The following is a 16,904-nucleotide window of genomic DNA, read 5'->3' on the forward strand; positions in this document are numbered from 1 at the left end:
CTTCAAATCTGCCATCTTTTCCAAAACCCTCCTAGATGTCTCCTGTTCTTCCATCCTTCAGAAATGTTGCCTTTTGGTCTTGTTTTTCAGTGAGAGAAAGGAGACTGACAACTGTTCTTATTCACACAATGGGTAACATATGTCAAAAGTATTGCAATGTCCTCCTATGTTAAGTTTTTAGCATGCATTTGGCATTGCTAATTCTTATCTTTGGTTCTGTGGCTCTAGAGGCTATTAAATACAAAACAATATGGTGCATGATTATGTGTATGGAAATTAATAATAGTTAAGTAAAAGACAATAGTTGGATTATGAGTTTCATTGGTTTGCCTTTAAACGACAACGACAAGCCTTATCCCATTAAGTAGGATCGGCTATCATTGTGTTATATCAATAACCAAATCTTTAGGTAGGTTTGCTGCTAAACAATCTAGATCTATTTTCTTAAATTATGATAGTGGATGGGGACCCAACTGGGAGGAATTTTGCTGTTGTAACAGATCATGAATAAGTGATTCAGTCTTTATTAACCTCAGTCTTCTGCTTTGCTGCAACTTCCCAAACCAGAAATCAGAAAGCATACTCGTTTTACTTTTTATTTGAAGACTCTTTACTTGAACTGTAAAAGGGGAAGCCAATAATGAACATTATTTATTAAATTGAATTTTTTTTTTTTGGGTATGTGTATATTTGTACCTGAACCTTACGTATTGCTTTTGAAATTGTATAATCATGCTTTTTAAAGAATATCAGTAGAATAATCATTTTACACTTTTGTGCATGAGAACTAGCAGCATGGTAAATGTATTTGCATTTTATAATTGTTTTACATTGTATTATATGATAATTAGTTATTGATTATTGATTTTCGTTACCTTTTAGGATTCTTTTAAAGAGTCTTGTTCTTTTGGTGTTTATGTAGGTTGCATCAGAAAAGGGACTTTTCTCTATCGTCATCAATCTTCAGGTGAGAGTTAACTTTCAACAAAGGATTATTTAGTCTGAAAGTTTGTTTGAATGCATGCTGTTTGATTTGCAGGTGCCTGGGTCAACACACTACAGTATGGTATTCTATTTTGTGACAAAAGAGTTAGTTTCTGGATCCCTCTTGCAACGTTTTGTTGATGGTGATGATGAATTCCGAAATAGCAGATTCAAACTCATACCATCAGTCCCAAAGGTGCTTGTTGACTTTTGTCATTGGTGTATTGGACCTTTTTATCTGTCATGGTGGTGTTGGTGGTCTAACTACTAGCGCATTGTAAATTGTCGGTTCTTTGAGTAGCTATCGCTTCTGCATCCAGCGATGCTCTTATGTCTTTATACGAGCACATCATATTTGTGTGTCAAAAATTTAATCTATTAAGCAAATACCTGCGAGTAGTTTTTGCTATAATATTTTTAATACACTCCTCGAAAGGCTGTTGGGCTTGAGGTATGTATAAAGCATAGGCCCACCATACCTTTGCTACGTAGTACTGGGTGACACTAAGGCCGTGTTTGGTACGCAGGATTGGGAGTGTGAAGAAATAGCAAATAAGATGAACATCTGGCTCTTGCAACATTCAGATTGATTCTAGGGAGCTATTTCTTGCGTGCATGATTTAGGTAATAGAGTTGATTTTGCCTAAACTCCAGAGCTAAATTCTAAACGACCAAAGTAGTATAGTGATGCCCTTTCCAGTGGTTAGAACTGAGTTGAGTTTGTTATGAGAAGAAATTCTTTAAGTTTGCTATGTAACCAGGTTTTGTTCACCTTGTTCTGTCGGTTTAACGCTTTTACAAGACTCTTGATGGGCTAATGCTCATATTCCGTCAATCTCTGTCTTTTAACAAAATGTAGGGCTCATGGATTGTGCGACAAAGTGTTGGGAGTACACCTTGTTTACTTGGAAAGGCAGTTGATATCAACTATATTCGTGGCCCCAAGTATTTAGAAGTAAAATATCTTTCAAATCTCTCTCTCTCTCTCACATGCGCGCGCACACACAAACACACATTTACGTTGCAGGAAGTTACCTTATCAATGGTGAACAGTTTTCTTGTTTAATTATTGGTTAATCAATGGCTTCTATTTGTAGATTGATGTTGATATTGGATCTTCTACTGTTGCTAATGGAGTTTTGGGGCTTGTAGTTGTGTGTAATTACAACATTGGTGGTCGACATGGCATTTCTTGTACAGGTACACTTTTTGGAGTGGTGAATTTTAGTACTGCATATCTAATTTAGTAATGGTGATTAAATCGGTGCGGCTGGACTTGATTGATCTTTTGTTACAGTTATCGTTGACTTCACTTTGATGCTTATTCTCTTTTGCCAAATACCCGATTTTAGTTAAATATACTTGTGTGGATCTAATGTAGGATTTGCCATATTTCGTATGACAACTCCAGCCCTGAAAACTACAAGATATTGAAAACTGCAATTTTCTCTGATATTATGTAAAATTTAAGAATAGAAATATGATGATTGACTTGCACACTGTTGGAAATCACACACTATGATAGCCCCCCTCTCTGATGTTTATAATAGTATGTAGATAGAGATTAAGTTCCCGCTGAAATAAGGATCCACACAAGGAAAAGCACTTGCCATTCGTTGGTTATTAGGGGCATCCCGAAAACGTCCAGGTTATAAACTGAAGATAATGATATAGGATAACTCAAGACTCTTAAAGAATAATCAACTAAAACCCTAGATGATGATAAACTCTGGATAAAGAAAAACTCTAGATGCATCAATTCTGATTCAGACAGGCTTCTCATCAATATGGTGTCCACTGGGTAGAAATGCATTATGAGACGTGGTTTGAAGAGGGAAGGGGATTAGGGAAGGGATTCTGATAACTAGTCTTTTGCCATTCTTAGTTACAGTTTGCCCTTAATGTTGGGTCTGACTGAAGCTTGCGGCTTTGGGTTTAAGAACCGACTTAATGGGGTTAGCCATATTGACAGATCATTTGTATCCTCTAATGACCTTGCTGTGAAATGGGGTGACTATTTGTTCCTATTAACAGGCAAATACCACAGATGAATTGCCGGAGCGGCTTATCGGTGCTGTTCGTATTTCGCATTTGATGCTCTCATCTGCCATTGTTCCCAAACTGGATTCTGATCATGAGTGACCACAATTTTATTATTCTCAGGAAATAATTTGTTTGTACTCTGTAAGGTGCATCTATACCGTTTCAATTCAATTTTTTTACTGGGATGTAGCTCCAGTGTTCCCTTATTGGGTTTTCACATGGGATAGAAAGAGGAATGCTTTCCCCCTTTTGTTGTTCATGTAAGTTGTAAGCTTTTTGAAACGCCGGATTATCTCAATATCTTGTTATTTTGTGAACTCGTCTCTGACAACCCTTTTTTTTTTCCTCCTTCATTTCAAGCAAAAGAGGAAGATTTAAAATTATTATATTAATTGCATTTCTTATTTATAACTTGATTAATACAAGAGTTAACATGCATTTGTTTAATGCTTTACTCAAACGATCATTGAAAGGGATTAAATTTAATAAACTAGCTTAAAAATGTATAATGTGTGTATTGAAAGAGACACGAGTTAGAATTTATAAATTAGATTGTCACCTAGCAAAAAGAAGTGAATTTATTCGGGTATCATAGGATGAAGATTTCTGCTTGTATGCATTAACTGAAACAACACCACCAAAGGGTGTTTGGAAAACACCACTATCAAATAATAAAAATTAATTTTATTAACAAATTGTGAGCTTATGACAAATGCAGAACATTTCAAGATATGCCGGAATGGGTCTGAAGATCTGAACCACGTCCTCCGAAGTTGCAGAAATGCAGATAGGTGTTGGCACATTGTCATCCCCGAACAGGATTTCCACCAATTTCTAACACTAACCTTTATAGAAATGGTTCATGAGAAAGCTTCGTGGAGATAAAAAGGAACCATTTTGGAATACTTTCTTCGGGATAATCTGCTGGAAACTTTGGAACAGCACTGCCCGGTTACTGAAGCAATTTCCCTGGCCAAGCACACCATTGGGACTTTTGATTCTGAGACTTTCGTACTCGCTAGATAATCGCTTGGATTTCCTGTTGCCCTCTTTTCTAGCCGTATTCTCCGTGTATATTTGAGCAATAAAATCTCTTTCACTCAAACAAAAATATTTTTATAGAAGTCAAAATAATATTTTTCTATGTAGCTATTTCAAACATCCTAAAATCATCTCTGAAAAGGTAATCTAAACATTCCGTACTTCACTTAGTGGTTGATATAATGAGTGAAATTATCTAAAGCAGCCTCTGAGCTCCTTGGAAACCCATTCTGAAACATAGCCCTAAGACCCTCAGCCCTGCTCTTCATATGTTTATCAGTCATCAGCTTCTCTATTCCCTTCACTATATCATGCTTTTTCACCATTTGAGAAAGATCCTCAGAGATCATGTACCCAACCTTGAAATGGCCCACCACCACTTGGCATCATGGTGTTGGTCACCCTAAATGGCCATGCCAAAAATGGGATCCCACGTCCAATAGCCTCCACCGTGGAGTTCCAACCACAATGTGATAAAAATCCACCCGTTGATGGATGACTTAGTATCAACAACTGTGGTGCCCCACCACATATGATCAAACCCCTTTTTCCCACTCTTCTGTCTAGCCCATGAGGAAAATAGCCTTCTTCTTCTTCTTCCACATGTGAACCAGGCTCTTTACCTGCCAACAAGCGTGGAGGACCCGGTTTTCCTGCATTGGGTTGGATCACCCATATGAAAGGTTGGTCTGAAGACTCCAATGCTTCAGCTAATTGTGGGTATTCTTCCATTGTTGGACTCACTTCACTTCCAAATGATACATACAGAACTGAACCATGCGGCTTTGAATCTAACCACTGGATCACTTCCTCCTCGGTAGCATTGGACCGCCGGTTCGTTCGAACCAACTGGTCGTGAACGAGAGAACCTGCGGATTTCCAATATTGCTCAGGCAGGAGCGGGCCTACACCCCAAACCGCTTTTCCGGTTTGTTTCGCAATGTATTCAATGAATGGACGCTCCAGATCGTCACACGTGTTGATCATCATCGCGTTTGTTTTTCTTGCATCTTCTAGCCAAGGTGGTTGGTCACCGGGTTTAGGCGGTCCCCTCATTCGCGGCCCTGCTCCGATGTCCGGTGGTGGTCCACCATCGTCTGGTGGTGGAGGGCCGTGTGGCCGTCGTTTGAGATCCGAGGAGGCCAGCGCAACATCATCTGGTAATCCGGGTAGCAATCGGATTTCGCCGGGTTTGATATCTTCGGGGTTGGCTTTCCAAATGGCATATTCTAATGCGGCGGAGCAAGCACCGGAGGTAAAGAACGCTACTGTGGGCACTTGAAATTTTTGGAAAGAATCAGACAACCAGTTCATCATGACGTCAAGGATGGCACAAATGGGTCGGGGTGGATTGGGATTATCGGGTCCGACTGAGAGGAGCTTCTCGATCCCTAGAGCTAGCTGGGCGTGAATTCTACGGTGCGCGTGAAGTGGGGGCGACTGTGACCCTGGTTCGGACGGAGGCATAAGGGACGATGGGACTTCATGGATTTGGACTAAAGGGTAGTCGCGGAGAGAGGATGGTATAGAGGAGGCGAGGTGGGACGCAATGACGAGGGATGCCTTGAAATTTCTAGAAGCTATGCGTTTGCATAGCTCAATGCAAGGAAAAAGATGACCTTGCCCGAAGAAGGGCACCACGAAAATCTCAGCTGACATGGTCCTGTGAGTTTCCACTATCAACTTCACGCATAATTTGAAATTCCCATTCGGTCTTTTCAGATTTTATAGGAAGAACGAAAACTTGGAGAGCAAGGAAATGTGATTGCAACAACTTGGCAGTTTCCGACCATAAATGAGTTTGGGTTAGAGCAGTGTGAATGATTTGAAAGAGAGGAGCTGGAATAAATGATGGTGACCATTCATCACCAAAACGAGCACGAGGGTTCCTTCGCGGGATTAACAATAGGCAGGGAGGTCGGTCCATTTTCATTGGTCGATCATAGACACTTTTATGTTACGTGTTTCTCTTGCCTTTTACTGGTCAACAGCCTGTTGTCGCTAAATAACCTACGATTCTAGATGGAAGATGGGGCCATGCCACTAAAAGCTCTCCGTGGTCCCTATAGTGGCCACTGGGCATCATTCTTAGATTTATTGAAATTCAAACAGTTCCCACCTGACCGACGTAAGCAGCGATCCACTTGATTTGTAGTCTGTATGTATTACGCTTTTCTTTGGTTTCACGAAGTATAATACACAGTTCTGCTCCATTATATTTCACGAACTTATGGGATTATATTAGGCTTCCCTGATATGCCTTCGTCTATAATGTTCTTTTTGTGACCTTATATTATGCAATCTTTATGAAAAGTTCTAATAAGGATCTATGAACTACATTTCGTTCATAAAAAGAGAGTTATTTAGGGGGAAGTTGAGTACTTCCAGATTTTCGTACAGATGAGCCCACATCTCTGCTGAATGATGTAAGCGATATCTCTTTGAGTTTTGTTGGCTCTACAATGGGCGGAGGGTGTCTCCATTTCCTTTATGAACCATTTCCCTCCATTTCCCTTAAACGGTACCGTTTCTTTTTAGTTATGTTCCCACCCAATAAAAAAATTGCATAGTCACTTTTGCCCTTTTACCCACACCCCCCCTCCTTCTTTCTTCAAACGATTTCCGTGCTCACTCTTCGGTCTCGTGTGTGGGTGTTTTTTACCAATTGCTTATGGATCTTGTGGTGGGTGATGGTTTCTCTTAAAATCCTGTAAATTCAGGGATGATGAAGAGACGCGAACAAAGAAGAGGTACTCTTTTCAAAATTACTTCACACAAAGCTTGAGTTTTTCCTTGCGTTTTTGTCTGTATTGGGTCGAATTATATTTTTCCCTCACTAGGTATTCTCAAATATTCTCTTCAGCCGACACATTAATTGGGTTAATTGAAAGCCATACTTGATTTCTCCTTGCTGTTGCATATAATTTTACTGCTATCAAGTTTATGTGGGCGAGCAATGTTAATGGCTTGTTCAAAACTTGTCAAGGGATGTGTCCTTCCTATGAAGATTCAATGAGACCGGGTAGTTAATTGAAGTATTAAGTCAGCTTAATTCTACATTTGATTATGTGCTAAATCTTTAGTTTCCTTGTAAATTAGTGGGACAGATATTAATTTGGTCTTCAAGGTAATAAATTACAAAAGTGTCAAGTAGCTAAGGGATCATGGAACTCATTACTGGAATTAATTTAGCCCCAGAAAAACATTTCATTATCTATCAGATTCTAATTGTAAGTTTGTGGGCAACTCATTAGGGATGGGTGGAGCTGTGGTGGCCAACTATAGTGACAAGAGTGTTTACTTTGATTCTATCATATTCAATCTTTCTATCTTAAGATGCTTTATATGATTCAATATTGTTACGAAAAGCAAGGGAGACATTTTCCCCCTACTAATTGATGACTTGTTTAATTGTTAAATCTGATTTAGAATTATTTTCTTTTGAAATTAAGAAAATGAATCATGCCTGTGCCCTGTGACGTGTTGGCATTTTTTATATCCAAATTATGTTGGCATTTTGAGTTTGCAATATATTGAGAGAACTTATAAGGACTTATTGACATCCTGCGTTCTCTTCTTTGTGATAGCGTGAACATCACAGTTGGAAATATATAAGGATCATCTTTAACACTTTTGCCTGAATATATTATGGTAGATAATGAAAATAACCATTCAATGTTAAACTTTATAATTGCAGTTGAAAAAGAAAATAGTAGCTGAAATCAATCACTATGTTGTCACCAATATGGGCTACATGATCAAAAAGAGAGCAGCTCAAATACAATAAATGCCATACAGTCATCTTAAGAGCTACCGTAACAAGGAAGAGAAAAGCCCAAGGAGCTGAATTGAAGCCGTTGTCTGGAACGATAAGAGCTTAATTGGATGACTTCATTTAGGATGATCTAAGTTCCTTTGTAAACCTATATCTGTAACATATTGTAAGATAGTTTATATGCAGACAATGTAATATAATTCTATTGTAATAGAAGTTTCTTTATTTGAATAAAATTGTCTCAATCTTTTCAATATATTTTCATGTTGTGATATGATTTACCTTTTGTAAATACTTGACTAAATTCTAAGGCTTCAAGTGACTTCACTTCATGGTCCAATGGAGCCTACAAGCATAAAAAAATGAAATGAAATAGAATAAACTACTCAAGAACTTGAAATAGAATAGTCTCACCATCATCAATGATGTGAATGGCATTTGACTTAGTTCATGTATATTTGAGATCAAGGGACCGTGTTGCATTGGTGTTGATGTATTTGATATAGGGAGACCATATTGCATTGGAACTAGTGAAGATGACACATGAGGACCATATTGTAGTGGCACTGGTGTAGTTGAGACAGGGGGACCATATTGCATTGGCATTGGAGTATTTGACATAGCAGAACCATATTGCATTGAAACTGGTGTAGTTGATATAGGAGGGCCATATTGCATAGTCACAAGTGTATTTGACACAGGCAGACTATGATGTACCTGAGTTGACTTTTGGGTTTCCTGTAATGATATAAATAAAATCTCAATAAAAACCATGATGACATTTAAAAAAAATCAATATAAATAATTTTTACCTTCAAACTTTGCGAAGGCTTGTGAGCAGCTTTTTTTGAATTTTTAACTTTTCTTCTTTTCTGATTAGGGTTGTCAACCCAACTTTTATCAATCTTCTTGCGTTCTCTTTTTTTGAATCCAATGCCTTCACCATAATTTTTTCCATCATCATCATTATTAACGCCAGCTTCATTATCAACACCATCTAATGAATTTTTAGTAAGAAGTTTAGACACTTTTTTACCAAGTTCTAGCACCATTTGATGAACCATAGAGAATGCCTCTGGACATTCAGATGCTTCACTGGCTAATTTTATGATCATTGGACACAATTGCCTATATCGATTTGAACATTCTAGTTTAGGATCAACCTCAATTTCCTTTCCCTTGCTATCATGTACCACACCACACCTTGCTTCTCTTGTCCACCTATTTAAAATATATTTATGTGGAAGTAACTTTACATCTCGATCATACAATATCCTCAATGCATGACAACATAATATTCCCCATTGTTCAAACTTCTTACAGCTACAAGTAATGTTAGACTCCTTGTCTTCTCTTGCTGGCTCATATGTCAATCTCCACTCTCCTTTTTTATCAACTCTTGTGATTACATATTCAAATACAATGGCATCATCATCTTCATTTATCTTTCTTTCCTTGCTCTCTTTTATACATGTAGCATCACGCAAGTCATACTCTTGCTGGAACAAGTCAAAAATTGGTGGAGTGTAAATTTCAGAAAGCTGTTGAAGCATAGATGAACTCTTTAAAATCAACCTCGGCAACTTCTGCCGTGAGTTAAAATCACTCTTTAATTCATTATATCGTTTATCTACAACAACCTGTTCAAAGATTTCAAAGAATTGATTGATATTCAATTCAGGATTTGTACAACTTTTTATGAAAGAATTAATACTTTCACTAAGCTGTGTGCTTCTCATACCAAGAGTCTTTGAATCCTTCATGTAACATGCTGCCCATTTTTCTTTCAACTCATAAATGGACATCAACCAAGGATTATCTACTGCATTGTACTTCAACAATAATTCTTTCCAAGATTCCTCAAACACTATTTTTTCTTCACAATGATACATGCACCAATTAAACTTACCCAAAAAATGAGAGTCATCCTTCATCAAGTTTCCAAGATGTTTCACCGCATTTCTATTAATATGAAAAGTGCACAAGCCATGCTTCACGGTTGGCATTACTTCTTCCAAGTCTCGTGCCATTGCAGCATCTTGGTCAGTAAATACAGTAAATGGCAATTTTTCCTTATGTGCTTGTAGAAAAGTTTCAAAAAGCCATTTAAAAGATTCAATGGTCTCATCATACAATAACGCAGCACCAAATATCACTACTTCTCTATAATAATTGAAACCTGAGAAAATGGCAAGCGGTCTATTTTCACGATTGGTGGAGTATGTTGTATCAAATGAAATGACATCCCCAAAACAATCATAATCTAATAACATACGTGGATCAGCCCAAAATACATTAGTTATTCGATCTTCTGAGTCCACTTGATAGGCATGAAAATATGAAGGATTTTCTGTTAGTTGATGTTGGAAATAACGAAGTAGACACCCAGCTTCACCATAGCACATTTTTCGTTGTCTCCTTGCTCTTAGATAACTCTTTATATCCTCTTCAGTATATCCTAAATTAGCCCTCCCTCCTGCATATTTACTCATTAAATTAAAAGAGGCTTTTTGCTTAATCCCGACGTCTTCAGCAGCTTCTAAAGCATAACCTTGTGCTTCTGGTAATTTCCTCTGTGATGCAAACATGTGAACAGTTTCTTGAGGCTCTAAAGGATGATTATGATCCAAATAAAGTTCACTAACTCTAAATCTTCCATTCACTTTTTTAACTATCATTCTGACTTCACACCCAGTTCTTGTTTCCTGTCGAGGCTTCCTAATTTTGAAATCTCTTTTATCTGGTTTTCTCACTCCCTCCTTGTGACAAACATATTTATAATATATGATAGAACCATCTTTCTTGCTTTTATTGGAGTTTTCCTTTCTAACACCAAATCCCATTCTTTTGCCATAGCCAACCCAATACTGCCATGCCTCTTCTAAATTATCAAATTCAAGATCAAGTGTGGGAGTCATATTTGTATTCATTATTTAGGACAAAGTGAGAATCTGGAAAAAAAAAAAAAGGCACTCGAATATATGAGTACGCAGACGAAAAACGAGCAACAAAAATATTAAACTTGTTACACTCACCAATGCCGCCAAACCAATGCCAAATCCAACGATACCCTTTGTGCAATAAGGCTTATATATTTTTTTAAACTTGCTGCATCAAGTAGATATTGAATTAGTAACGAATTAAAAAGAACTGATAGAAAAAAAGAAGAAGACGACACTTGCAGATGAATACGAACCTTATAGCACAACGGAGAATTAAAAACCTTATTTTCGATTATTAGATTCCTATTGCAACGATTGTTTGAGTATTAAAATCCTATTGCGGTGCCTATTTCACGAATTCCCGCACTTTTGGGAGAAAAACAGAGGAGGGCGCTATTTGTTCTTTAATTTCGGGTGGGGACATTAGTGAAAAATTGAACGACACCGTTTAAGGGAAATGGAGGGAAATGGTTCGTAAAAGAAATGGAGACACCCTTGGCCCCTCTACAATGGCTGGATGACCTGCTGCATTAGATTTGATATTTGTACAGATGGGGGGCGGATTCAAAAAACAAAAATTCCTTTCTTTCCTACGATGAAACAATATTTCTATTACCTTATGCAGATTCGATGTATTTTAAAAGTAATTTTATAATATATAAAATAAATATGCAAGAAGAATTTTGTCATAATTTATGTGAAAGTACTTTTTAAATGTATTTTTTGGATATACCAAACTCCCCATTAATGTAATACTTTCCTCGATAAAAAAAAAGCTTTAGAATAATAAAATGAAAAATTAAAAGAGTCCATTTTCATCATTCATTATAAAGCTAGCTGCATCTGAAAAAAAAAAATTCCCTCTCTTTCGTAAAATTCTGTATCCTAGCAAGACCCGATGGACAGCTACAGGAAATTGATCAGATTTGCATCTAAACGCTATTTTTAGTCAACCTTCAGTCAAAATTTGTGAATATGCTAGGTTCTGGTAATTTCCGCACACGCCCTCAACTTTTGATTAAAAAAGAAAAAAGAAAAAAGGATATCTATGAACTACAACACATTGCAAGACATATCCGTTTGTCACCCTTCTCATCAGATGCTGTCAAACAAGATGCCAGTTTTAATTCCTTCTTTACAGATTTCTTAAATCAATATAAAATGTTGGATTAAGGACTTCTCGAAGCAGTTAGAGACTTTTGGTCTAAGTTTACCTTTAAGCACATATACTTTATTTATAACACCATTGTATTGTATTATATTAACACCGTGAATTGGTTCTCACATTCAAGAAACATGAATTGGGTTGAAATCCGCTCAATTGGGTTTAAGATGGATGCTTTCAGGTGTCTTATTTGTTTTCAGAGCTTTGATTATTTCGTTTTGGTCATAACTATCACTGATAACAACAAATCGAAATCTACAACTTTTAGACCAAGAAGATACAGAAAAAGTATGTTCACAACATGAAACAGGTTTTATAAGAACTTAAAGAACCGACCACAACGTCTCCAATCTCGGACTGCTTTCATGGTCCACTAACTCAACATGAGTCCCTATTAGACTCATAGTTCTGGCCAATTAATATTGAGAAAGTACTTGGTAAAAACATATTACCAGGCGTCAACAAGCCGTGAGAACTCAATTAAGAGAACTTTTACAGGAAAATGAAGAACATCAAATTGCGGTAGGAAGCTCAATAAACTCAAATCATGTCACATCTGATACAGGGTCAACAGAAAGAAAAAGTAATAGCAGTTTCTAAGGATCCATATAGTAAAAGAAGTCAATTAAAAAAAATAAAAGAAGTTAATACCCCATTTTTCTTAGCTTATGATCCATATTGGCTATATTATGTGCATACAGAATAATGCATGGCTTGAAGATGAAGTCAAAAACTCAAAAATAGATTATCTAATGAGACTCTGTTGACAAGGCTGTGAGTAGATTTCAGTCCACCAAGAAGATGAGAGGACCATTGAAATCGTGTAACAAGGCACGTATCGTTGGAGTGGAACAAGATTCCAAAAGTGAATTGGATCCTTCAAAAAATTTCCAGCAATCTATTCGCGCCTCTTGGTCTTGGGGGGTCTAGCTTTGGGATAAAACTTAACACAAGGGATGTGTGCTATCTTGTGCCAATATTCTCCTGTTTCCTTCTTATATCTCCTCTGTAGTTCAGGGCAATCCGCTATAGCCAAACTCTTCAAATTGGGGAGGCTTTGAATGCTCATGGGAAGGGAAGGCAAATTTGGACAATCTTCAACAAGTAACATTTCCAGAGAAGCAAGGCCCTCCAACTCATTAGGCAGGGATGCAAGATTTCGCAAACTCTTTAACTTCAACTCCAGCAAGTTGGCGAGTCGTTGAATACTTGCAGGAAGAGATAGCAACTTTGGGCAGTGACTAACCTCTAAGGTTCGAAGAGATACAAGGTTTCCCAATTCAGGTAAAGATGCCAAATTTTGAAGTGCACTTATCTTGAGATATTGCAGTGAAGAAATGTGTCCTAATGGCTCTGGTAATGTTTCCAACTTAACAGGAATCATAGCGCCCATGGCTCCACCCACATAGGAAGTTATGACTAAACGTTGTAAAGATGTAAGGTGAATGATACCATTTGGCAATGCTGCTAGTTCCCTACATTCTATGATTTCCAAAGTTTCTAGCGAAGAAAGGTCCTCAAAACCTTCCCACAAAGACTTCAGCTTCTGGCAAGAATCAATCTTGATTGCTCGGAGACAGTGCAGACCTTCTAACATTTGCCCTGGAAATGATTCCAGTTCAGAGCAGTAAGTGATGTTTAACTGCTCTAAATCTCTAAGGCCTCTCAACATCCTCGGTGGGAATGTGGTCAGTTCTTGGGAAGCAGAAATTTGAAGGAATCTTAGATTGTAGAGATTGTAGATTGAGCTCAAAGACACTTCCTTGCAGTCAATTAGAACTAGATCTTTGACAGATGGAAGAACAGGCAAGGCCAACTTGGGGCACCGAGAAATGAACATCCTAGAAAGACATGGAAAATTCCCTCCTATGTTATCTTCGCACAGATATTCCAAGTTTACTAGATCACAGAGCTCAAGACTTTCAAGTGATGGGAAAGCCTTTACTCTGTTGTTGGTTTCATTGTTGATGCATGGAATCCGATACATACCAGATAATCTTAGATGCTTCAGAGATGGGAGTTTCCCCAGTCGTGGGAGTTCTAGACAGTTATGGCAACTTACAAGGTTCATTGAAAACAAGTGTTCAAAACTAGGGTTACTCATCCATTGTGCCATATAGGCACCTCTATATCCCTCTACATGCAGACTTGAGAGTTTTGCATGTGGTTCAAGGGCTTCAAGCATCTGCTCAGCATTTTCTTTCGTGCTTGATTCAATGTTGGCATCCCATGACAAAGATAACTCTTTCAGCTTCTTGCTTACCAAATTTGCTTCTTTGGCATCTATTACTCTTCTGATTCTCTCCAAATGCTCTATAGTTAGATTATTTTGCAGGTTCAAGCGCCCTAGTTCACTGATTTGAAGGCCTGGGTCTTTGCCAACAATGTAGCGAGTCAAGATCCTCAGAGAAGTTAATTGACCAATACCAGGGGGCATGCTAGTTAACGAACTGCAGCCATCTAACATTAATTCTTGTAGACCTTTAAGGTGATTCATGCGTTTAGGCAACTTCCTGAGATTCCAACAATAACTCAAAATCAAAACCTGCAGATTCCACAAACTGCAAATTGACTTGGGGAGTTTTTTTATTTGAGTACCACTCAAGTTCAGATACCTCAGATGCTTCAAATTCCCTATTGAAGATGGCAAATCTGTTATTGTCTCACTGCCACTCTCATGAAGGGCTCTCAAAGAAGTACATTTCATCAGTAGGGAGACAGAAGAAACTGCATTTGATACATGCAAGCTGGTGCGCAAAGATTTGGGTATTTCTGACAAACCAAAATGAGATCTTCTCAGTCGATAGATAGGAGCAGAGAGATGGCGAGTTTTTTCTGACAAATCACCAGAGCATGTGTTGTCCAGAATATGACATTCTTCTCTCATGACTGATTGGGCAAGATCATGAACCAGATCATGCATCTTGAAACTTGCAACGATACCAAATTCATCTGTCTGAATATCTTGGAAAAATGATCTCCAATACAATTCTTTCCACATCTCATTGCCCACATCTTCTACATCCAACTTTCCGTGGGGTGTTATGAACCCATTAGCCAACCAAAGTTGAATTAGCAAATGCTTATTAATTTCTTTACCTTTGGGGAAAATGGCGCAATAGGCAAAGCAAGGTCTTACTTTGAATGGCAAGTTCCAATAGCTTAATCTCAAGGCGGATAAGATGGAGTTTTCATCCTGCGGCAGATTCCACAATTTGCTTTCCTTGACATTGAGCCACACGATCTCCTCCCTTGTGAAGCGTAAGAGGCCTCCTAATGCTTTTGCAGCAAGAGGCACGCCACCACACTTTTTCACTATCTCCTTTCCTATGTCCGCTAGCTGTGCATGTTCTTTCTTGTCTGGTCCAAAGGCACGTTGCTTGAACAATTCCCAGCAATCATCAATGGATAAACCAGATAACTGATGAGAAGTCTGGGTTTCCATGATGGATGCTACCCTTGCTAGCCGAGTTGTGACAATAATGGAGGAACCTCTTGATCCACAAGACAGGACGCATTTCAGCCTATCCCATTTCTCTGGGTCATCATTCCACACATCATCCAAAACAATTAAGTATCTTTTTCTTTGAAGAGTCTCTTGAATTTTTCTCTGCAGGGGATCTAAATCCAGCGACTCACAGCTATGCCCAATGGCTGATTCCATGATAGCTTTTAACATTTTCTTAACATCAAAATTCTGTGAAACGCATACCCAGATCTTCAACTGAAAATGTTTCGTTACCTTCTCATCATTGAACCCAAGTTGTGCCAGAGTTGTTTTTCCCAGTCCACCCATCCCAACTATGGGATACACTGATAAACCATCAAAGCTTGAGGCCTGACTGACCAAAAAATCCACAACTCTTTCCTTATCTCCTTCTCTTCCATAGAGCTGAGGTTGAGAAATAACTGGACCGGTTTGACGCCATTCCATCACTTCATTTTTCCTCTGGATAACTGTCTCACACAAATGAAACTTGCGCTTTTCATCAGCAATTTCATCCAACAACACCCTCATATTTTTCATTTTCCTAGCAATTTTGTAGCGGAAAAGAATGCTCACTGGATGCAATGAGGATAAGAAAGAATGTCTTACCCTGTTTGTTGATCTACAATTTTGTCTTTCATACTGAAATCGAAGTCCTTCTGTTGCACACTCGTCCAATATGTCATCAAGAAAGTGAGCTGCATTTTTCAGCTTTTGCAGCCAATTTCTTATAGCCTTGTCAGTGACTTGCTTTTCCTCGGCATCTTCAAGCACAGCCCAGATTGTTGAAAGTGTGCCACTGAGTCTTCTCATCTCTTGATTGACACCCAGAAATAAGCCAAGCTCATTCTCAAGGAATTTGCTCAAATTCTCAAGCACAACCTCCAGGATAGCCTCAGCCATGTGTTCTTGTGTTGAAGGAAACAAATGAAGTTCAGTTCTTCTCCATGTGATTTAATCGGTTAATGATAGAGCTCTTGGTCTTCAAGTTGGACTTAATAGTTATAAAGAAGATAATTGACTCCTACTTCTTGGACCTAAAATTGTTATTGAACAAGGAATAGGTACGACTGACTTCTATGAGATTTAGTTGTCACTAGGATGATGTAGAGAGGAAAAACAAATTACGTACCCAGCAGGGCAGATGCCACAGAAGAATACTTTTTTTTTCCCACCAAAAAAAACTCTGGAAAGTCAAGTATCTTATCAGGTAAACAAACATAATCAATATATTGATAAAAAAATATAAAATCCATAAAAATTACACTACTCACAGATAATAAATAATGTGGTTTTTTAAGATTTTAACGAAGTTAAAAATTAAATATATTTATCAAATTGCCCCTTTTTTAAGAAAATTTTCCTTTCTTCATAATGGTTGCTGGTGTCAATGTTAGCGGCCATTGAAGGTCCATCATCGGGGTTGGAACGACTAGCGGCATCCGCAAGGACAATGGTATTACGCCT

The 16,904-nt window shown here is 38.0% G+C and overlaps 3 protein-coding genes and 1 pseudogene across 3 annotated transcripts; 1 reads left to right on the forward strand and 3 right to left on the reverse strand.

The window, feature by feature from the left end:
* Positions 1-922: 922 nt before the first annotated feature.
* LOC114715032 (protein ENHANCED DISEASE RESISTANCE 2-like) lies at positions 923-3,349 on the forward strand (the record flags this gene model as incomplete). The annotated part of the gene is made up of 5 exons (XM_028899841.1): positions 923-967; positions 1,040-1,180; positions 1,844-1,939; positions 2,082-2,184; positions 3,019-3,349. Coding segments are annotated over 5 exons (402 nt in total), but the record flags the coding sequence as incomplete, so codon positions are not given.
* Positions 3,350-4,107: 758 nt separating this feature from the next.
* LOC114715001 (scopoletin glucosyltransferase-like) lies at positions 4,108-6,136 on the reverse strand (annotated as a pseudogene).
* Positions 6,137-8,172: 2,036 nt separating this feature from the next.
* On the reverse strand, positions 8,173-10,761 carry LOC114715040 (protein FAR1-RELATED SEQUENCE 5-like). Its single transcript, XM_028899848.1, has 3 exons — positions 8,656-10,761; positions 8,317-8,581; positions 8,173-8,189 (listed from the first exon to the last, which is right to left on the reverse strand). The coding sequence occupies exons 1-3, from the start codon at positions 10,759-10,761 to the stop codon at positions 8,173-8,175; spliced, it is 2,388 nt and encodes a 795-aa protein (XP_028755681.1).
* Positions 10,762-12,848: 2,087 nt separating this feature from the next.
* LOC114715050 (disease resistance protein RGA2-like) lies at positions 12,849-16,340 on the reverse strand. The gene has a single exon (XM_028899859.1). It carries the CDS (start codon positions 16,338-16,340, stop codon positions 12,849-12,851), a length of 3,492 nt encoding a protein of 1,163 aa, XP_028755692.1.
* Positions 16,341-16,904: the final 564 nt, after the last annotated feature.

Source organism: Neltuma alba, unplaced genomic scaffold (assembly GCF_004799145.2).
Source record: "Neltuma alba isolate B1F8T4 unplaced genomic scaffold, ASM479914v2 tig00001982_pilon, whole genome shotgun sequence".
Classification (NCBI taxonomy): domain Eukaryota; kingdom Viridiplantae; phylum Streptophyta; class Magnoliopsida; order Fabales; family Fabaceae; genus Neltuma; species Neltuma alba.

Coding starts and splice junctions, on each gene's coding strand:
- LOC114715040 (XM_028899848.1), bottom strand. CDS start 10,761: ATGACTCCCACACTTGATCTTGAATTTGATAATTTAGAAGAGGCATGG. Junction 8,582..8,655: donor AGCCTTCGCAAAGTTTGAAG/GTAAAAATTATT, acceptor ATATCATTACAG/GAAACCCAAAAGTCAACTCA.
- LOC114715050 (XM_028899859.1), bottom strand. CDS start 16,340: ATGGCTGAGGCTATCCTGGAGGTTGTGCTTGAGAATTTGAGCAAATTC.